Below are 24,159 nucleotides of genomic sequence, written 5' to 3'. Positions count from 1 at the left end.
CAGGGGATTCAGTATATTATCAAAGGGAAGCAGCTTCATAGAGCGCAAGTGTGTTTTTGCTACACTGAGCTGAAGACAGTAGAGGGGAATTTTATTAACAAGAGAGAAGCACCAGTAATGGTTCCACTGGCAATGTCTAAGGCTAACGTGTCAGAGCAACGTCTGTGTGTGTGAGTGTGTGTGTGTGTGTGTGTGTGTGTGTGTGTGTGCGCGAACACAAATGCATGTGTCTTTGGGTGTTTGTGAATAAATCTTTATCTAAAAAGACTGTATTTTTTGTATGTGCGAGCCATTTTTTTCCACTTAAAAAGTGAAATGTACTTTCTAGATATAAACAGTGAAGGAAAATATTTATGAACGACTATTGAAATAATATATATTCTACATAGATGCAAGCAGCTGTCTGAGGCAGTAGCCCATGAGGACATAGTGACGCTTAAAAAAAAGAAAGACACTGACGAATATTTCACTCATGCTTTTGCAACTATGATGCTAATGCCAAAAATATTGACTTGCAGGCAGATTCCTGCATCGTGTGCCCCACAACTGTAGTAGAGATGGCAAGTCTGCTAACTTTCAGTCTGACAATAACCTAATTTTAATGGCAATAAAAAGATTTAAACTTGTGGATCTACAGGAATATTTACAGGGGCTTGACTAGTGTTTCATGATTTGATGAAAACGATAAATTGCAATTATTTTGCACAGTATCGCCATTTGTGAATCAAGAAAAATATCCACAAATTATCGATATATTTAAATCTGTATTTCTAAACTTACACAAAGAACATTAAACCTGCATGAAAATACAAAAACAAACGTGTCCAGTACTATTTACAAAATAGCAATATTGTGCTACATCAACTTAAGACAAATAACATAAAAGTCTGGGCTACAACCCCAACCAAAAAAAGAGCACCTCTCCATTCCTACTACTACGTTAAGCCATGGCAGCTTTCTTTTCTATGTGCAATTTCTGCAACAAAAAATTAATTGAGGTAATTTTTGCATTGGGGCAATACTGGTTTAAGTAATAATAGCTTTTGTTGGCCTTTTTGCTGGCAGCACGGTGGTGCAGTGGTCAGCACTGTTGCCTTACAGCAAGAAAGTTCCAGGTTCAGGGTCTTTCTGTGTGTGAGTCTCCATGTTCTCCCTGTTCCTGCGTGGGTTCTCTCTGGTACTCCAGCTTCCTCCCACAGTCCAAAGACATCAAGAGGGGACGAGGCTGATTGATACTCTAAATTGACTGTAGGTGTGACTGTGAGTGTGAATGGTTGTCTGTCTCTATGTGTTGGTCCTGTGATGGACTGGCGACCTGTCCATGGTGAACCCCGCCTCTCGCCTGAAAGCTGCTGGAATAGGCTCCACCCCCCCTTTGCTTGGAGGGGAAAATGAGGATGAACCCCATATTAAGAGGTGTAATTTAACAGTTTGGCCACTGTGTAAAAATGAATGTCAACATCCAGCTCACTTCCTTTGCTCAAGTCTTAGTTTAAAGTACAGTAATAGCATGAACCACCATATGCTGACCTGTGTCCATGATAATGGCAAAAAAAAATTGCGGCCATAAACTTCCTAGCATTTGTCTCCAAGACAGACTCCGAAAACCAAGTGCTTCTTTTCTGTAGCATCATTTTAACTAATTACGAGCACCGACGGGTGTCAGGCTACTGACAGCAAAATTAACCAGAACTGACATTTCTAATGTCTATTGTATTATCATCAAACTTTGGCAGACGTGTTACATCACATGTATTGCAGTATCTACAAGAACACTGTAACACTTTCCACTCATCAAACACGCTTGGCCATTAGGTGTAAATAACAGATTGTGCCAATCAGCTCTTTGAGTGGTGTCAAAATTATTAACTGAACGATTTTGGAGTAAATACTAACAAATACAAGTTGAATATAAGCTACGAGGTTAGAGTATACCTATTTCTAAATAGTAATAACATCATTACGGAGAGAATGAGGGAGGTGAAAATCCTACCCCTACAACTATTTGGTATATATGGCATAAAATAATTCCTGGAGGAAAAACCATCTTGCTGCTGTGCTTTTTGAAATGTGTCAGGTCGTGCTTTGTATCCACAATAAGTATCCGGTTTCTGCTTATGTATTCCTTCATACAAGTCAAAGCTCCATAGCAACAAGCTGAGGCCTTTTATAGCTCTCGTGTGGATTGTGGCGCCTAATGAAATCCAGGTCTTATACTCTCATAGATCTCTGCAATTGAAGACAGCAAGAGTTTGGCCCTCTCATTGGTTAAACCATGTTGAGCCTCAATTAATGATCATCACATGGATGAGTCTTTTGGAGCATGTCAGGAACTCTTCTAAATTATGTAATTAGTGGTTAAAAGCTCACTTTGCGTCTTTGTCACGTCTACAGACACCGGTGCGCATGGCCAAATGGAAAATAATACAAAGGCTCTAGATTAAGTCAAGAGAACATTTTACGCATGAGTTTCAAATCCCTTGTTGGATTACGTTCGGTCTCGTGTGAATGACATAATGGCCAAAGCAATGAGAAAACGGCTGCTCCCTTTCAGCTTAAAGTTGGGGTCATCGCCACAGGGGCAGCACATCATGCAACCATCAGTCATCATTACTTATCTAAGTGGAATATTCAGAAGCTACAGCAGCTTTTATTTTGTAACTGATAGTTGTCCTCTAGTTCAAGGTCGCTTTTCCAGTCCCTCGTGACTCTGAATATATTTCTCTTATCGCACTTCCTGTAAGAGATCACCGTATTTCAGGATTATGGTTCAGTATTAGTCACCTTTTCTCTGTAAATCGACAAGGGAAAGGTTTTTGTCATGCCTCTAGAAACTGCAGACCACATTATATGCATTTTTCTGACAATGAAAAAGAACTTGACACAAACTGGCGTAACACACACCTGCAAGGCTTCACACATACAACATACAGACAGATTCACAGGAAGCCAGCGATGCATGAAACTAACTACATTTAGCCGAGTACAAATTTCAGGTATTTGCACTTTTTATGCCCTTTTCTGTTTCTACTTCACAACATTGCAGGGGTACATAAAGTGTTAGTTACACTAAACGCTAACTTTAGTTCATTTAGAGCTCTTGAGATTGCATTTCTCACTACATTCAGAATTTTTACAATCAGTCAATCAAAGGAGAAAACAATCAGCCCACTGATCCATGATAAAAGTTATTTTTAGTAACAGTCCTTCACAGAGTTGTTACAATTTAGCTCAAACAGCTACAACAATAAAATCCTGCGTGTATATTATTGTACGAGAAGAAATAATCAGTTAATATAACATATAATACAACAGTAAATGTAGTACTTTTACTTATTAAAAGGGTACTTAAACAATGTGTAGTATTAGAACTTTTATATGCAGTATGAAAAAGAGGCCAATGCTTCATCAAACGCCACACATCAACAATGTGTATTAGCCACCAGTTTACTCTATCGTCGTGAGCAACAAACTGAGATTTCAAACCCAGGATTTCAGTCTTTGCTGACAAATATCGCGACTGTAACTTCCACATGTAAAATGACTTTGTGTCCGTCTTGTGTTATGAAAAGCCACCTGTATGGAAAATAAATGACAGTGGAGTGGCGGTAGAGTTGCAGTGGTACTTCAGGTTCATGATTTGCTATAGAATGAACGTTGCTCCAGTTGGATCCAGTTTAAGAGACATTGTTTAGTACAACCACACGACTGTATGAACTAATAACACTAACACTGTGTTCTACACTTTTGCACCATGGAAACTGCACACTCTTGCACCTCCTGAGAGTTAATCACATAATAACTGCTTTTCTGTTTACACCAGATGCTGAAACTCAGTGGTAATATTTAAAAATCTGATCTACTCCGCATATTGTTTGTCATGTCACTCAAACACAACCCCAAAAGAATAAAAGCATTAAATCTTTCAACCTCCATTTTACGTTTGGAGACAAGGCTGTGCACCAAATCCCTCACAAGACAAAGCCAATTGCTCTTGATCCAAGCAGCTCATTTGTTTTCTCTCGACTCATTTTCTTTATAATCCACAACACTGTACACCTTTTAACAAGACACAAGGAACACAAGACATCATATTCTTTGAGTTCTGTGCTGCTACACTATCACTAGTTCCTTTCCAAATCTGGCAAACGTTATTAATAGCCACATTATTGGATCAGTTATTAAGTCGTTTCTGCTCCACAGCACTTCACCGTGTCCTAGCAGAATATGCGGTGTATGTCTGTCCACACTAGTGCAGTGTAATAGTACATACATCTGCTCTGGAGAGTACAGACAAAGGCTATTAGTTCCACATGCTTCACACTTTACTTAATGTAATGACAATAAGGCACACCACCATACCCTCCCCCACAACACAAAAGCCATTGTCCATTAAATCCTAATGTTAACCCCTGTGACTCCTTCATACACACAAAACTCTCCCTCCCCCACTAGACAGGGGAAGTGAATTCGTATTACTATGTGAGATATGAATCCTCCTGGCTACAGCAACAGAGGTCAAGTAGCTTCAGCTCAGCTGTGTGTGAGAAGCTCAAAAGAATGTTTATGAGGGGAAAAGGTGGTGATGGGTTGGATGGAATGAAAACTGTACAAATGTATTCACTAAACGCAGACAAGCAGAACACTGGCGCACGGATGGCTTCTCCTCCCCCTGATTTTCTACGTCTTGGATGATTGTGTGAAAATGTAATGCCTTGCTGTTGTGTGTGTGGGCTTACTATCAAATACTTCTCTTTTTCCAGACGTTGAGAATAAAAATTGTATACTAATAAATAGAAATATACAGTATTTATTCAACCAAAAAATATGCTGCAAGGAAATATTGAGCAAACTGAGGATACACTACACTTTTTCATATTGTACATATCAGCATATTTTTTATCTGCTGGCCCTTTCTTCATTTGTTTGTTTTTTACTAAGTGATATATCCATCCATCCATCCATCGTCTATACTGCTTATTCATTAAGGGTCACGGGGGGCTGGAGCCTATCCCTGCTGACTTCGGGCAAGAGACGGGGTTCACCCTGGACAGAATGCCAGTCCGTGGTAGACTAATGCACCAGAAGAAAATATAAAACAATTTTACATTGTCCTCTTTAATGATCACAAAATAATGTTGTGAACATGTTCATTTTGAACGTGTTTTTCATGCATTTTGCCAATTTCCCCCCTGTGGAACCAATAAAGGGTTATCGTATCTTATCTTATCGTATCTTCTTCTTCTTCGGGTAGAAACATACCCCCTGCGTGTCCCATTAGGTTGTTTGTGTTTCCTGCCAATATAATTTGTCCTGCCACTTGTTTCACAATGAACCGAAAATACTTTTACACTACGGCATTTTACGACATTGCTTCGGCAAAGCATCTCTCGCTCCCAGCCAGTCTCTCCCTCCTCCGCTGTACGGGTCGCATACACTCACCCACGCACTGACCGGACCGTCTCTTGCTGCACCCGAGACACCGAGCATTTTGAGGACACATCGTTTAAGTTAAGTCACGCTAGCTAACATTGCAGTATCCACAGCAGTTATCCACTAGTCCAAACACAATTTTATCATTATCAATGTACGACAGCAAACGGATAACGTCACAGCAGAAGTTATCATTGATAGTTGAGGTTAGCTAAATTAGATGTTAGCTGTTGGTCTCCTCATATCAGGCTGGCTCTCGTGAACACAGTTCCTTGTACGATTGTTAGAAAATGTGATAATAAAGTCTTAAGGCGGCAAAACAATGTTCCTCAAACAAATGCCACAAGAGCTAGCATAGCTCGTCCAACAATGTTGGCGCGCAGACTAACGTTAAATTGCCAACATTACAACAATTGTGATGTGTCTTCAGGTGGGGGTGGAGCCCAGCCAGGGATTACCAAACCCCAATAAAATGTCACACTGCACAAATCCATCGAGTCAAACAAAGAGATATTAAGAACATTGTAACCAAATATGGCTGCCATAAGCAATAAAAAGTCAAATTATTAATATGTCAAATGAACTTCCCTACCTTTTTAATAATTCAACTGTTCTAATGTGTGTTTAATCTCAGCTTTTTTTACTTTATTCTCATAAAGGTATTTCAATTTTTTCCTGACATTTGATCACAACAATTGAGCCAACAAATAACATTGACTCCAATTTCCTTACATGATTACAATTTGTGTACAGACTAAAACTTTCAACCAATCTTTTCTGATGTGATACTTCAAAATGCACATGAAAACACAGTAACGGAAACCCCTCTTGGATGCAGCACTACCCCTTTTTTCTCATTTCACAAATGTATGAAGATCTCTTCGTCTAAACTCTTTGCATGAATTCTTGAAGCTCCCTTCGTTTTCTTTATTAGCGAAATGAGAACATTTCCATTTTCAACAGACAACAGCCATCCATCACTTTCACCATTCACCACTGCTCAGCATCAGGAGCTTTACACATAAATTTCCCAACTGGAAAAGACATGGGATCAATAAAGCCCTGACCTGTAGAGGGCCATACTCATGCTGCGTCCAAGCATTAAACTAACACTGTTTCATTAAAACCCATGGTGTACACAAGTCCATACATTCCATTCTAGGCAGCAGTAGAGAGGTTTTGTTAACTCTATCCACTTGACCTGGGCTCCAGGTTCCCACTACAGTGAACCTGACAGCAAGAGGTTGCAGACACACAACTGCTTGATATGACTGCAGGCATAGGTTGGCATCAACGGGATCAACATTCCTGACTGTTCATACGGTCTCATGTATGAACATTTGTCTTATGTTGGCTCTCACACAAATCATTAAGGGGAGAATGAGAAATCCTTTGGAAAATTCATAAAATGTGCTAGCAGCATTATTAACTGTTCCTATCCGCCTCAACATTTCATGAATCAAATTTGATCTTAAATTTAGGTATGTACAGACACAAGTTTGGTGTCTGTATCAGCCCAACACTGGCCCAACTTACTTTAGTGAACTTTGGAAATATGCATTAATATAATACAAACCACTACCCCAAACTCCTAAATTCCATAAAGTGAGATGGGTAAGAGATTAAACAGATGAGTCAGATTGCATGTAGAATACAGTATATTATATTGACAATTGAATATAATGGAGTGGTTATTTCACATTTCTGTATTTTTTTTAAAAATTAGAAATGTGGAAAAAATACTACTATCTTTGCTGTTTTACATAACAATAATAATCATAATGGTATCAGCAGATACTCAAGGCTGTGATATCATACCATCCATCCATCCATCCATCCATCCATTGTCTTCCACTTATTCCTATTATTAAGGGTCGCGGGGGGTGGAGCCTATCACAGAGTCAACGGGCAAGAGGCGGGGTTCACCCTGGACAGGTTGCCACTCCATCACAGGGCCAACATATAGAGACAAACAACCATTCACACTCACATTCATACCTACGGTCAATTTAGAGTATCCAATTAGCCTAGTGTGATATCATACCTACCTATACAATTGGATTTACTCTGTACAATTAGCAAAAGGAAACTATCAAATAAGGGAGGCAGATCAACGTGGCACATGAAAAGCACTTGACAGGAAGGTTAAATTCACAAAAAAGAAGACAAATTGAAAGTGTAATCTTACAGGCATCAATAACGAAGATATAATTCTATCATTATAGTCCTGTTTCTTATTCAGGCTAATATTATTTGAGTGAACTAACACATAGAAAACGAGAAATGATTCATTGCCAGGTTTTGTCTCTGTTGCCTTGCAATATTGTGCAGTAATCAGAAGCCTGAGGTTATTTCACTTTACTAGCATAAGAGCTGTCTACCTACTTTGTCTCAGCAGAAATCTGCATTAAGGCAACAGTTTATCAATGTAAACTCATCCAGGGTTCAGCCGAACAAACCCTGCAGCCAATTAAATGACACAATCACTGTGCAGCATGAATAAGCCATGCAGTATGCTTTTGTGAAAATATATCATCTATCACTGATGTATGCTAGAGGTTAGAGGTGATACCTTGGTGCCATAGGGCAGTCAAGCAAAGGCATCGTCTCTTTTCATCATGGGTGTCCTGAGTACTTGAACCATAAGTATGACAAGTGATAATCATTTGTTAACATTTGCAAGGTATCAAATGAATGGGATTCATTATTTGATCATTTTTCTCCAGTGTTTTAATTATTTAAATTGTTTTTTTTTAACCATTATTATTTCACAGAACAAAATGCAAGTCAGGTTTATACATAACAGCATTAAAGTGGTCAAGAGGAATCTCAAAATCTGATCCTACAAAAGAACAAACAAAAAGGTTTTAAAGAATTCCAAAAAATGTCCTTAAATTTTTCAAACACACAGATTAAGATCAAATCTGTTAGTATACTTTTCATGGATGAGGGTTACTGTCCCCTAAAACCTGTTGACATCGCGTGTCTTATTATGCAGCTCGATATCTGAAAAGCCTTTACCACACTTAAAAGTGTCACTCATGATGGTAATGGTTTGCCAGTATTGATTTTCTCAAGCTTGAACAATGATTAACTGAACCAGATTTGAGTAACGTGATAAACATTGATTTCAGGTCCACTCTCCATGGTAGAGTCCTCTAATACAATTCGCATATGTTACCTCTGCTTTTATGTGCACTGATGCACATCCTGCATGATTGTTACCTTGGTGATGGAATGAAAGGTCAGTAGGCATTTTGTATGTGTATGTGCACACACGCACAAGTGAGAGGCTACATGATCTGTTTTTCACAAATAACTACTGCACACGCATGTCACTATAGATAAAGCAGCACTTGAAAATGCATGTCATCAAGGTGGCACAGCGGAACAAACCAACGTGACTTGCGTAAGGCAATAGAATTGTAAATGGGAGGCTGACGGGCCTTGCTTAGAATCCCATCAGGGCAGCCATGCTGTTGCGTCCAAATAATCATATACTGCATACAAAGAGCATACAATTTATGATATGTTTAATATTTACATGCAAGCTGAGTAGACATGAGCTATCCCACAGTATAGATGAAGATGTTAAGTATAAATTAGGCTCACATTTCAACCCTGACTGATTTTTGGAGCCTTAACGTAAGTGTTGGGTAGTGAACAGGTATGTCATTTTGATTGTTTGAGCCAACCAACAAGACTCAAGAACCAATCATTAGGTCATTATCAGTTTGGGTGAACTGAGTTGATTTTGAGGTTTTAGAGGATGCTGAATAGAACAGATTGGACAGAGAACTTATGTATTTGAAATAAATGAAATAATTGGGATTACTTACAATTCCATATTAGTGTTAGCAAAGTCCACAGGAATAACCTGTGTCCTAAGTTCCAGTGAGCTTATTGGATCAGCCTTCTTAGTTATCCACTGTGACACTGGGGCAGAGGCTGTTATGAATCTTCTGCTATTCTTCATGGGTGGCCAGTCTTGTAAAATCGAAATGTTATGAATATAACTTCTGTTCCCTGAAGGAGAGAAATGAGGTACAACACATATATTATGGGATAGCAGGCCACGCGGGGGCGTGATATCCCATACTATATGTGTTGTACCGAGTGAATCTACTGAAAGGGAACCCTTAAAGTCCTGTTCCCATTCAAAATCCACCTGTGCAGTAGAACCCACCTCATATATCGGTCTGCCAACATATCAGTCCTTATCACAGGCCTATGGCAGATGTATCATATCAGCAAATATGTTTTCTGATATATGATGGCATTAAAAACTGTTTGTAGTATGCCCAGCAAAGAGTGTTCCTGCTCCTTTTCCTTGTTTATCTTACTTTTTTATTCTGTATTTATTTAATGTTTATCGATTTAAGTATCAATGTCATGTCTGAAAATGTCATATACCGTTTTGATAAAGTAAGTTAGTTGTTTAAGAAATTAGTCCTCCAAGTACTATTACAAAAGTCCCATATCAGTTGTCCCCTACTAGGGATAGAACTTCTCTTTTAAGAGATAGTGTATTTGTTGAGTCAGTGGATTTGGAAGACCTTCTTTCCTGATATCTGTGTCACAAGTTGAGTCAAGTCAATTTTATTTGTATAGCGCCAAATCACAACAAAAGTTATCTCATGACACTTTACAAGTAGAGCAGGTCTAGTACCTCACTCCTTCAATGAATTTACATCCAACCATACTCCATGAGCAAGCACATCCTGCTACAGCGCCTACGAAAACCTTCCTTTTAACAGGCAAGAACGTCAAGCAGATCCAGGCTCAGTGGGGACGGCCTTCTGCTTTGACCGGTTGGGGGAAAGAGAGCAGGAGAGCGGGGCAGAGACAAAGACAGATAATGGAGGAAGACAGATATACAGAAGGAAAGAGAGGGATAGAGATAAAGAGAGAGAGAAAGGCAAGAGACTGATGGACAAAAGGGGATGTGAGCAGGCGGTGCTAAGGGTGGCAGCTTGAGCCTCTTCAGGTCTGTAGCCTCCTCCAGCAGCACACAGGATCTGGGATGTGGGGAGCCCGAAAGCTCCAGAGAAGAAGACGAGTTACACAAGTATGATTTATGTTTAACACATACAGGAGGACAGAGAGGAGAGATAGGAGGAGAGAGAAGCCCAGTGCATTATGGGACATCTCCCAGTAGTCTAAGCCTATCGCAGCATATTTAAGGGCTAGCCGAAGCCAGTCATAACTGAAAGCTTTATCAAAAAGGAAGGTCTTAAGTCTGCTCTAAAACATAGGGAGGGGGTCTGCATCCCAGACCAAAACTGGGAGACGGTTCCACAGGAGGGGAGCCTGATAGCTGAAGGCTCTGGCTCCCATTAAACTTTTAGAAACTCTAGGAACCACCAGTAACCCTGCATCCTGGGAGCAAACAGTTCTAGCTGGATAATAGGGGACTATGAGCTCTGTCAAATATGAAGGTGCCTGATTGTTGAGGACTCTGTAAATTAGAAGAAGAATTTTAAATTCTATTCTGAATTTGACAAGGAGCCAATGCAAAGAAGCCAGTACAGGAGAGACATGGTCTATTCCACCAGTTCTAGTTGGGCAACAGTGTTTTGGACCAGCTGGAGAGTCCTTAGGGACTTATTAGTACAGCCTGATTGGAGGGTGTTGCAGTAATCCAGCCTGGAAGTGACAAAAGCATGAACGAGTTTTTCTGCATCTTTTTGATTAGGATGTGTCTGATCTTGAAGACCAGAATGTCTTGTTACGTAAATGAAAGAAAGCAGTCCTAGAGATTTGTTTAATGTGGGAGTTAAAGACAGATCCTGATCAAAGAGAATCCCTAGGTTCCTACGGTAGTGCTGGGGGCCAGGGTGATGCCATTTGGGGTACCTTTCTCATTAAATAAGGTTTTTCTGAGGTGTTTTGGGCCCAGCACAATAACTTCAGTTTTGTCAAAGTTTAATAAAATCCATCTTTTTAATTTCCTTGAGACCGCTTATTTGTTTCATGTAGATGCATTGATAAGAACAGCTGCCGATTATCTGCATAAAGTGAAAATTAATCGAGTGTTTCCTTATAATGTGACCTAGAGGAAGCAGGTACAGGGTGAAGAGGACTGGTCCAAGCACAGACCCTTGTGGAACACCATAAATCATTCGTGAGTAAGAACTGAGATCAACCTGGTAAATATGACCTAAACAAATTTAGTGTGGTTCTTTAATGCCAATGACATGTTCCAGTCACTGCAGAAGGTCAATGGTATCACACAGGCTTGCTGACCAACAAGTCCGGTGCACGTGCACTTCATTGTGCCATGTGAGGTTCTTGTTCATCAGCACCCCACAATGATAGAAACATGAGTGCAAGGAGAATGCCTCACACGTAGAGGATGATAGGGACATGAGTGAGACCAGAATGCCTCATGCATCAAGGGGTATTCAGCAAAGATGCCCCCATGATGATAGGGACATGAGTAGAGGAGAATGCCTCACACATCAGAGGGTGTTTTGTAAAGACCCCCCCCCCAAAGAGGATAGGGATATAGCTGAGAACAGATTGCCTCAGGCACCAGAGAGTAATTGGTGAAGATGCCACCAAGATGAGAACAAGAACTTGCGTGAGGGCAGAATGCTCCAAGGACCAATAGGTATTCATCAAAGAGAACTGTCTCTAACACCATTTTCACACTGAAAAACACGAGTCAATGCGGGTTTTTGGACCCGCGTTTGCTCGGCATTAGGGCACATTCAAGCTTCCAGAAGACCCGGGTCTGAACTCCCACTGTGAGGGCTGCGTGCCTGTGTTTTTCTCTCTCGTATGTCATCGCGCTGACATCATCATTTCACATAAACGTGCGCCAGAACACTAAGAAGTAAACAAAGGACAACATCGATGTCGCCAAGTCGAACGTTAGCATTGTTGTTGTGTGCATTGCAATGTTGTATCTTTTGCAAAGCATAAAAGGAGCAGTATGCTTAATGTTAGCATACAGCATGTCCAAAGTCTTCCTCTCCCCGGTTGCACAGTCCACAAACCCGTACAGTGTTGTCAGGATCATCATGGTGAAGCCATGTCTCTGTAAAGCACATGACACTGCACTCACGATACACCTGTTGACTCCTGGCTAGCACCATTAGCACGTCCATCTTGTTCCCCAGCGACCTCACGTTTCCCATGATGAAAGAGGGGAGACGGTTGATATCACCTCCTCTCCAGAAGCTTCTGTCGGTACCGCTTTCTCCGTCGTTTAGTTCCTCCTTTGCAGCCACAGTGTGTTCTCCTCTGGACTTCAGCAGGAAAGTCCAGCAACTCGAGCTCCATGCAGGCCGACATGAGCAAGACCAGCTGATCATTGGAGTAAACAACACGTCCATGGAGTTGCTGGGTGACGGAGAAGCCGCCGAACTAAAGTGTCAAAAAGATTATGTAAAACACAACCAAAACTCTCTCTACCAGCATCTTTAGAAAGGGCCCATAACTACAAAGTTAAATCAAGGAACGAAATGAAGAAAAACAAGGAAACAAGGAGGAAAAGTACTTAAAACCCAAAGGCAGGCCAAGCTGTAGCAGAAAACTACCCCGTGATCCCGATGGCCAGTCTGGGTAGACTGTAAGAGCAGCCTTCAAAAAACAAGTTTACAAGGTGGTTCACAGACATAAAAGACAGTAGATGGACTTCTGTGGCAGTCTGGAAAATGAGTTACAGTAGTCAGGATGGCTTGACACAAAAGCACAAATTAAAGTTTGAGCATCACTGAGTGAGAGAAATGACCTAACTTTGGCTATGTTACTAATTAGACTGATAGCGGTTTTGGTGATTATTGCTAAAATGTTTAGAAAAACTCAAATCAGAGTCAAACACTACTCCCAGATTTTTGGTCTCATGCATACTGTATACTGTAAACCCAGGGACTCTAAGGTCTGGGTTCCAGAATCCCTATCAGTTTTGGGACCAAACACCATCACTTATGTCTTTGCATCATTTAACATTAAAAAGTTACTGGACATTCAGGACCTCATGTATGCAAGACAAGCTGTGTGTATGTTAACTGAGATGAGGTCTGAGGGATTTATAGATATGTAGATTTGATTATCATCTGCACAAAAATGCAAAGAGATGTTGAAGTTGCAAATGACCTGACCCAGTGAAAACATACAGAGAAAAGAGTAAAGGGCCAAAAATTGACCCTTGAGGAACACCACATTTAATATTTGCATGACTCGAAAAGACATTGCCAAGAGATACAGAGAAGATTCTGTGACTGAGGTATGACTTAAACGAATTAAGAGCAGTCTCGGTCACACCTATTCAGTTTTCCAGTCAAGCAATTAGTATGTTGTGATAGACAGTGTCAAGTGCAGTAGATAAGTCGAGTACAACAGTACAGCATCAGAGTTCATCCTAACGTCATTAATGACCTTCAGAAGTGCAGTTTCAGTGCTATGATGACAAGGAAAGCCAGATTGCAACTTTTCAAAAAGAGAGTGTACATTCAAGAAGGATAAAAGTTAAGAACATACCACTTTCTCTCGTACCTTGGCAACAAAGGGTAATTTAAATATGTGTCTGAAATTGTTAAAATTATCAGTGTCAAGATTTTGTTTCTTCTGCAATAGCACAATTGCTGAGATGCACAATAGCAAATTTAGAAACTGAAGGACCACTCCTGTGGAAAAAGACTTGATAACCACTGTTAAAATATTCGAAGCTAAAAAGGAAGAGACATTCTTAAAAAAAACCTTGTGGGTAAAACATCGAAGGGAGGAGGAATATTTCATGCCATTTATCAACCTCATTTGCTCTGACAGGGAAACTGGATAAAAAGAACTGAAGGTGTGATGCAGTTCTCTGTATGGTGCAGTAAACAGAGATGGCACAATTTGGGTTCTGAAGTTCGAAACCTTCTCAACAAAAAAGGAACGAAAAGATTCACATCTCTCAATAAAAGTTACTTCAACAGTGACAGGAGGGTCATGGATTAGGAAACTGATGGCCATGAAAAGCAGCCTAGGGTTATGGGGGTTGGCAACAATAAGTTGAGAGAAGTATTTAGATCTTGTCACCTTGACAGGTTTGTTAAAATCCTTTAAAGCAGGGGTGGGGAATCATGTGCCATGGAGGGCCGTGTGTATGCAGGTTTTCCTTCCAACCAAACACTTCATTAACTCCATGAAGAACATTAACACACCTTCAACCACAGAAGAGTGTTAATCAGTGGAATCACCTGTTGATGTGTTTGATGGGAAGGAAAACCTGCATACCCACAGCCCTCCATGGCACATGGTTGCCCACCCCTGCTTTAAAAGATCCTTCATAATAATGAGATCACACCTTGAGGCTTTCCATTTCCGCTCAGCATGTCTACAAGCCCTTCGCACCTGGTCATTTATCCAAGGAGGAGGTTTAGTTGAAGCAGGACAGGGTTTGGATTGTTTAAGAGGAGCTACAGTGTATAATGCTATTGTAAAGCATTTTAAAAACCCATTAGCAAACTCTTCTCTGGAACATGAGGACACCGAGACAGGTTGATCAAGCTGATGAGAAACTTGATACAGTGAATAGAAATGCTGGGAAGTTTGGGAAGTGATGGATTTGAAACATTGACAGCTTCTCTGGTTAGGGACTACAGGCACAGGAGGAACATTAAGTAGGATAGCACCATGATTGGAAACATGTATGTTGACAGTTGGAAGATTAGTTGGACTAAAGCCAAAAGTGATGATTAAATCAAGGGTGTGACCATGTTCATGAGTTGGGCCAGAGACATGTTGAGAACAGTCAAACGTGGATGAGGTCTAGGAATTCAGATGCAAGTCTGTCATTATGGTGGTCAACATGAACATTGAAGTCACAGAATAATAACACTTTCTCATATTTGGTGGTAGCGAAGGAGAGTAAGTGACCAAATTCTGCAAAAAAAAAAAAATTAAAAAAAAATCACCATTTGATTTAAGTGGGCAATATAACAAGCCCGAAAAAAAAGGAAGTGGGGTTTGAGGTAGTAAAAGAGAAAAGCTCAAAAGAACTAAAATTGCTAAAAGTAACTGGTTTATATTAATGGCCTTATAAATGACAGCAGTTGAGCAAAAAGTACAACCATGAAGACATGCCTCAATAAGAGGAACTTTGGAATCCGGCCAAGTTTCAACGATGTGATAAAATAAAATCATTTACAAAAAAAAGACCTATTGGCGATGGCTCTTAAGATTCCACTTGCAACTTAAAAGTGACTAAACTGACTGGCAGGAAGTATTTTTACAGTGATCAAGTCAGATGGTACCTGTCTGCGAATACACAAACATACAAATACCTTTTTTTCAACAGTCTAGCCATGTATTGTACCGGAATAATTGACACCTGCATCATGTCATGTTCATCCTGAGCTGCAGAGTTCATACGACAGTAACTGTAATGAGGGGGAAAGGCAGGCAGGAGGTGTGGTCGGCCACACCCAGGGAAAGATGCTCTTCATGATGGGTGGGAGTGGCTACTGGTTCGGGATCGTGCTGATGTGAGCATCAATCAGAATGAAATAGAAAGAACATGACCATGTGACATAAAACCCAACCCAATGGAGAACTGAAAGCAGTGTCATATATGATTACTTTTTTGTGCAACAATGTCAAAACGAAACAAGTGACAATGAGAAAAATCAATCAATGAATAAAGTTTGGGGTTATCCAGTATTTAAGCTCGAGGACACAGTCATTAAATCATCACATCACTTGAGTAAAAATAGACATGCTTGCAAGTCATCAGCATAGAAATGAAAATTCATATGTTTTTGTAATTAATTTCATGAGTAAAAATGTACGGCATTTCTTTATATGTTACTCGCACTTTAAATCAATGAAGTTCTCATTTCAACTTGTTTTCTTTTTGTATAATCTTTGGGTCTTCTCATTTAATGTTCTTCAAACAACCCAACCTCTTATTATTTTCTCCTTCTCCAATGCTATCTCTCTCCAACTTCTGTCTTTGCAAATAGTGAGTGACTCTCGCAGCCTTTTGAAGCCTCCTGCACGTAGTAATCACTGCATGAATCCAGCTTTTCTCTTCATTTTTTTGGCATCAAAGAACTTGTCTCAGCTTGATTAAATATAAATATGTAACATTCATTATGTACAGCAGTGTTTCATATGTAAAAAAAGGTCATGTGTGTGTTGAGGTAACAAAGTACCCATCACATAATGATAGCTGTGCCTTAAAATACGTTCTAGCATAATCAGTCATTCACATCAGCGGTGGTTCTGTGTCGTAATATTCTCTGGGCTATGGCGGCAATCTAATCTCATGTATTCTCCTAATTTAGAAATTGATTAAGTAGGTTTCTTGATCTCAATATACTGGATTAGAACCTGTGTTGATTAAATGTATAATGCTCTCTCTCATTCTTTTCTCTGTATTGATGTGCTTTTTTTTGTTCTGTGAAAACTGCTGCTGTTTGATGCTCGTTAAAATTAGACCCGAGTCTTGCGAGTGCCCCCATCTTCCTCTTGTTTTCACTTTCCAAAACTGACTAACAGGCCTTGAAGTCTTTGAAGCCGGCCCTGTGCAGGCAAAACTTCTTTTCTTTTTTTTTTAACGGAGTGAAAAGAGAGGTGTTTTATTTTCCTTTTCATTGTGTCTGACATCTCAGTGCTTTGGTCTGAGCTTGATCGAGGGCATGTTTAGCTTCATTTCCTTCCTCTATTCTGTTTCCTGATATCCTGCACTTACTGTGGCTCACACTTTGTCTGTGTGTGTCAGAGGCTTGGTCTTGGTGGGTTCATGACAATGGTCTCCGAATTTTGAATCAGCTACTCGTAGCCACTGTGTCACAGAAAACACGATGTCAGTGAAACTGCAGGATTTGAATTGCTATCAAACTTGCTCTATTTTTAAGCCCAAATTGTTTTTTAAATCCATCAGCAGCTCCTGATGCCTTCCTTCAGACCTTGTCCCGCTGCACACATGCTAGCAGACAGACTGCATGTTCCATTTGCTGCATCATGACAACAATCCATAGGTCCTCGTGATGCTAATGTCCTGATTTTGAGTCAGACACAACAACTACTGATTATGTATTTTTTTTCAGCAGCTGCTGTGGTTGACCTGTGTCTAGACTCTGTAATTGAATGAGTACAGCCCTCTAAAACAATGATCAAAGAGGGTGAATTTTGCTTTACACAAACTGGAAATTTGTGGCTTCGTTGTGAAGTAAACCTTTTAAACAGCACAATTTCATAAACTCATGCCATGCTCACAGCATAGAAACACAACATATGGCCCGTCTAATCATACACTGTGCCAGTGCATTATTCTTCCTCTTTCACCACAGGAAAGGCAACCTCATTTCCTCACTGATCCAAACTACTACATCACATAGTTTTACTGTTTTGTTGCGCCGAAGAGTAGCGGATTTTGATTCTTTATTGTTCCTGCACGGGGCCACTTCTCACAACTGACTCATAAACATAAATAATGTTGCTGAATGAGAAGCAGCTTGTCCTGATGCCAACATCCCACATGTGAAGTCTCTAGAGCTTCACTCCTTTAATTACGCAGCTAACGCCAGCCCAACGAGCCCTTCAAGGTTCTTTATGCACTTGGAGACGAGTCTGTTGGGAACAGACAGGTTCTTTGTAGCCCCATCCCTTCCCTGCTTTTGTCTTTCAACCTCAGAGGTCCCTTGGGTAAGACCACTGCGGTGTCCCATGTGTTATTATCGGCCAATGATATAGTAGCTGCCACGGCCCTCATGAATTATGCGCAGTGGAAGGGGATGGCAACTCCACCCTCAGTTATGTAAATTTTACTGAGGAGACAGCGAGGGTTATGTTGCTGTGGGGGTTTGACACTCATTTTAAGCTCAACGGTGATGAACTCATTGAGGGAGGGAGTGTTCAACATCACATGGTGTGAGTGTGTGCGTGTGGAAAAAAAGGCAAGTCAGTCATAGTGAAGTTCCAAAACTAAGGAAAAAGTTTGGGGCTTTTTAGGAGAGCCAGACAAAAAGATACATACCCTCCTTTTCGCTGTGTTTGCACTTGAGTAGTTGAGTAGTTCAGCACAATGGATGGTCGCAGTTGGGAAGTGTTAGCATACTGGCTATGTGTGCGATTCTAAAGTACATTGTTGTGTAATTCTAAATTGTTATTTCATGTTGAATGTTATGGTGTTATGTTATGATTAGCTAACTAATGGTCCACCAGTATTTTTTGGTCTCAGCTGCTTCATGTACCAACATGAGAGAAGAGTATCTATCTTCTTGTTTGGCTTTGGGGTGGGGGGGTGGGGGGGAATAGGTGTATTTCTCAGAAGAAATACTCAGTTACTTTCCTCATCCCCATAAATTCAACAGAAATGTACATAAAATACAGCGGAGAAGAAATAGAAGACAATGAAAGCATCCCCACTTGGCATTTCTCTAGTAAATACAAGTCCTCAAGTGAACAGGAAGTGATGAACTTAACATCTGTTGGTTTGCACGCAATAAACAGAAGGCATGAATAGACAATGAACTAGAAGCCCTTAAAAAAGCTTATCAAGAATAATATTTCAACCCTGACACACACTATTCACCAGATGTTGAACTCTTGAAATGTGTCTAAAAAGATCGTAGAAAACGCACACGTGTGCTTTGGAAATACCACCTATAGGATTTTGTCATCCACAACTAACAGCAATTTGCTTTTCAATGTAGTGTCTCCGCTGTCTCACACTATGAGTAAGCATCTAACCAAGCATAAACCAAACACTGCCTATAAATAACACAATTCATGCCAGGCCAGGCGCTGTGTATAAGTATGGTTCGCAACCCTTAGATGGCAGGCAGTTCTGTGTGTGTCATTATGCCATGACTGCGAGCAAACACTGACCTATTGCTGTCTCTTCATCAGTTATTGCTATTAGCTGCGAGCCTACCTCCTCACAGTAAATGGACCAATCAGCTTCTCCTCTTACAGCCTCAATCTAGTTTTGCTTGAGATTTCAGAGTACAGAGATCCTTCAACGGTTGTTCCCATTATCACTGATGACATTACCGACCTCTGGGCTTATCTGAATTATCCACTTGACCTGTGTGCCGAAACTGAACGGTGGACACCCAATTCGATTGTGAACGATCAGTAGCTGCATATCATATTGACAGTACCACTGTGGCATTGTGTTTGAAGTGCTTTTTCCAGGAAACAACCCCAATCCCCTTCTCCATCAGTGTTACAGCACATCCATACAGCTGATATCAAACCTGAGTCACCTGTAGTGCATGAGATGAGAGGATTACGGTGGTAATTTTAGACTAAAATAGTCTATATGTGCCTGTGTGTTTGTGATACAGTGTAATTTTTCAACAGCAGGTCTGCAGGCTCAGTAGGTGAGTGTCTATCTCACTGTGTGTTGTCGCTGAGCCAGCTGCACTGTTGAGAAGGTGAATATCAGTCTGGCTCCAGCTATCCTGTTATTGAAGCAGATGGTATGTGACAAACAAGGCCATGTGGCTGTAACTCTATTTATCTATGGACCACTAGCTAGCTGTGACACCGATGCACGGTACTTCACCTTAGCTTTGTAGAGTAGCATTCATGATGCATAAATGAATTGTATTGCCATGCAATGTCTAAAAATTAGAGACAAACCCAAATGGCAAGACAGCCGCATAAATGCCTTATTTGCTTGAAATCCCAATACAAATAAATGTTGATAATATTTCTGGTTATAAATATGTGGCATATTCTCTTCTCTTATTTGAATAAAACGCTACACAACGTCACCTTTGCCCAGTTCATAAACAACACCTACACCAATCACCTACAGAGGGCAGATTGAGGAACTGTGTGTGAACATAACGGCTCAGAGTTGACACTCTACATGTAAAAGTCAAAATAAGTCACTTATATTTCAAACTAAGTTTGAGAAAAAGGGAAAACTTCTTTTTTCATTGGTTTCCAGCAACCTATATAACTTTAAAATAGTACTAAGTTTGACCGAATAGGCGCCTAACAAACTCGGTTCCATTTTTGTGGAGTTTTGAGTTTGCTTCCTCACTGACAAGCTCACTCAAGCCAAAAAAAAATTGTAAGCGCTCTACATAGTTATTGAGTTCATATTTTGTTTTCGGCATGAATCCCGCAAACATAAATACACCCAAGCGGCTAAAATGTCGAATTAAACAGTTTATTTGACACGTTGTTCGTACAATTTTCAGCCTCCAAAACATGCTAGGGAGGGCGGTAGCTAGCGTGTCACCAAATTTTAAAAAGTTCAGATTTTATTGAAAAAATGTACTGACTAATGGACAACATCATCCCGAATTACATGTTGAGATCCTTTCATTCACAGTAAGGGTCTATTGTGTTGAACATAGTGATCAAAATTGCAAAGAAATTAGAAAACCATAAACTGCTATATTTCTAGCGAAGTCTGGTTGCATTCTCAGTTTGTGCTAATTTGCAGTTAAGCGAGGAGCGGACGTGTCGTACCTGTGACATTTGCGGACGGAGGTTAATTTCCTTCAGGTTGATGGAGTGAGGTCTCAGGTTGTTGAGTAGGTGGCAGAGGAGGACTCCATCCCGGAGGGTTTGAGCCAAATCAAATACCTGTGCAGCCTCCCATGTTACCCGGTGGTTCGCGGGAAGCACCTTGCAGTTTATTAACCACAGCGCGCATTGCCTCCAATACTCCATCATTATTCTCACTTCAGCCAACACGGTAGCTTCAAGGGAATGTGTTTCTTGACCAAGTGGAAGTGCTGACGCGTCGGTAGCACGGCTTAAATAGTATCCATGCTACAAGCTTGTAAAGAGAGAGCAGGAGACGAGAGCAGTAGAGGGCAGGCGGAGATGCAGCAGCCGCTCTGAGGATGACAGTTCGTTGTAACGTGAGTGTGGATGGAGAGGAGGGTGCGCTCTCTCTCTCTCTCTCTCTCTCTCGCTCTCTCTCTCTCTCTCTCTCTCTCTCTCTCTCTCTCCCCCATCTGTTTCGGTGCCTCTCTTCCCACCCCTTCATGCAGTTCCTCACCTCCCCCGCTTGCCACTCGTATGAAATTACACGAAAGTCAAATAAACCAAACGTAATAAAAAGTAGAATTTAACCACAGTTAATCCTGTGAAGGTAAATAAAGGAATAAATATGAGATTCAAACACTTTTTCCTCAGTTCGCATGTGTTTCATCCGTGCGGGATATGCAGGGATAATTTACAGAAGACAAATAAGGCAATGGATAAGAAAAAAAAACATTTAGGTTAAAAAGGATAAATGCTGTGGCTTTTTTTTTTTTAAATATTGTCACGTGTAATGATTCTTTGTTGCCATTCGTACTGTCCATGTATTTTCAAATAGCTTTACTCATAATATACTGTGGTAATATCTGCATACCTTTAAACTCAACTTTCCCAATCCCCATTTGTATTCTGAATGCTTCTTTATAACCCTCCCCCTCCTGGGTCAGTCCGCCACTTGTCTCACAAATTGTCTATTCCAGAATGCATGATCACTTTCTACAATGAAAACCATTCAGGCCCCCCTCCTCATCTAATAAAGCCCTTCCCTCTTTCAATTTACTATCTTCTACTATTGTTTCTTCAGTTTAGCTATCACCTCCATGCTGATGTGGCATGCTTTTTACAAGAAGGATATTTAGATTTGGGTCACCGTGTACTATTGAGGTGCCATTAAACATCCTTACACGTTCATGCGGGAAATGCAGAAAATTGCTTATGATACCACTAAGATCATGGCACGACTAAGCCAGTTGAGCTTTTCTACTTCTGTGCAAAATTAAATCGACCTCAAATCCTCACACACCAAACTGTACAAGTAGAACCCATAATGTGGGTATGATATTAAATGAAATGGGAGAGGGTTGGATATCGGCATGCACTCTACCTTTACTTCGTTTTCAAAAGGTAGCAAGAAGTTTCTGTAGCTTTTTAATCTTGGTAAAGAAAGACTTGTTCGTACAATATGAACCAGTAAATCCCTTTCCTGTTGTGAAATGAGAGTTTTTATTGATCCCCGATGGGCTGTTATCACAGTTTTATTGCTTTAATAGGTGCCATAAATGCTGTCCAGTAAAATGGGCTGTGTAAACATCAGAGTGAAATGTCTGCAATTTTTTTTTAAAAAGCACATCAGACGATGTGACAAAAGTAGAGCATTCTATTTTATCACTAAATGTTTGCATTACATAATAAAGGCAGAGATGTGAGAGAAATCCAATATGCGAAAACAAATACAAGCCTCGATATGCAGTTGTACGCAATGTGCAGAAATGTGCTGATAATCACATTAGCTGAGCTATTTTTGGTTCCTTGCTGTTTTGCAGGAAATATGGAAGATACGACAAATAAGAATAGCAGACATAAAGATTGACAGAGGAAGGAACCCCTCCGAAAAGCAGCTCTGTGCAAATAATATGTGTCAATGAATCCCACACATTTATACACTCTGAATGAGGCCTGCGCAAACAATACTGGGAAGACAGACATTTTGCTGGTGCAAATACATCCTTGATCTAGACTTCTTCACTCGCTCCCTTTTCCTCATCTCCAGAGCTTGTCTTCGTATTTGTGCTGCAGATTTGGAAGAAGACCAACATTCTTTTGTTGGTAATCCATGCTGTATTCAGATGGAGAGTGATGAGGATTGGAGGGGGCTTGTGTAGTTCACTTTCTGGGCATCCAGATTTATCCTCCACTGGATTCCATGGCTAACATAGCACACATGACAGAGAGGGTGACAGGCAGCCGGATGCTGCCGTACGTCTTAGCACCGTTCTGCTGTTACCGCTTCCTCTTTGCAGACCTGGAGGACAGCCATGCAGCAAGACAATTGTCAACATTCCTCCGATTAATCCTGTACATGAGCGGGGAGGAAACACATATGATTTAAAGTGTGTTATAATACAGGGTTTTAAATGAAGTTTCTTTACTAGCTCCCTGTTGTAATCCAAACAGCATGTAGCACCATTGCAACTGTGAAAAACATAGGCTTTGATTTTTTTTTTTCTCTACAGACGCACAGATGGATGGCTTGTCTATTTCAGGGTTATATCACCTGGAATATGACCAGGATTAGAAGGTAATGAAAAACTGTGTGAGCTTCCCAGAAACAGCATGATTATGTCTAGGCGCATATGGCAGGATTTTCTTTTCACTGTCAGAGCACATAATTAAAGTGCTTTAATAACCAAAAAAGTGAAAGCTAATGTAATCTCTCAGTTGACGCCATGAGCAATGACAAGAGCGTGGCACGAGACAGCAAGTGTTCATGATTCAAGAGAAGAAATAAAATCAGATATTGTTTCATTTTCGATGGCATTACAACAAAGTTTAACATAATTCTATTTTTCTATGTATCTCTTTTCGGGTTGAGCATAGTCCATGTAATGTGCTACAAAAACACTACGATATATACTCATAAATGATAGTAGGAGTATCATAGGTTCACAGATATATATCATGTCTGTTAATTGTATTGAAAAATTACACCAGCAGGTCTTTTGGGCTGTACTGCAATTGCTTTATATCAGCCACTGAGCTTTGAGCTAAATATCAATGCCATGCCAATGCAAGACAAAAAAAATCAATGTCAGTTATAAATTATAAACCATAATAGGTACTTTTTATGCAAATATTGATATCTGGGGACAGATGCTGCTAATCTCAGTTGAGAGTTTTATATCAGTGTTGTAGTGACTCATAATTAATTAACAAAACACACATTTGTATCATGCTTTGGCAGATACAAGCTACATGAATCAAATCTGTAAAGCCATT

General features: G+C 40.3%; 1 protein-coding gene across 2 annotated transcripts in view; it reads right to left on the bottom strand.

The window, feature by feature from the left end:
* The window catches only part of vav3a (vav guanine nucleotide exchange factor 3a), a 112,305-nt gene extending 91,070 nt beyond the window's left edge, over positions 1 to 21,235 (bottom strand). For both annotated transcript variants that reach the window (XM_086190832.1, XM_086190833.1), the window contains exon 1: positions 20,863 to 21,235. In XM_086190832.1, the coding sequence (XP_086046958.1) occupies positions 20,863 to 21,069 (207 nt within the window). In that variant the 5' untranslated portion in view covers positions 21,070 to 21,235. The remainder of the gene's footprint in view (positions 1 to 20,862) is intronic.
* Positions 21,236 to 24,159: the final 2,924 nt, after the last annotated feature.

This window comes from Aulostomus chinensis, chromosome 21 (genome assembly GCF_037954235.1).
Source record: "Aulostomus chinensis isolate RoL2024-O1b breed Wild chromosome 21, RoL_Achi_v1.0, whole genome shotgun sequence".
Lineage (NCBI taxonomy): Eukaryota > Metazoa > Chordata > Actinopteri > Syngnathiformes > Aulostomidae > Aulostomus > Aulostomus chinensis.
The sequence above is the reverse complement of the archived record's forward strand: the minus strand, read 5'-3'. Positions and strand labels throughout refer to the sequence as shown.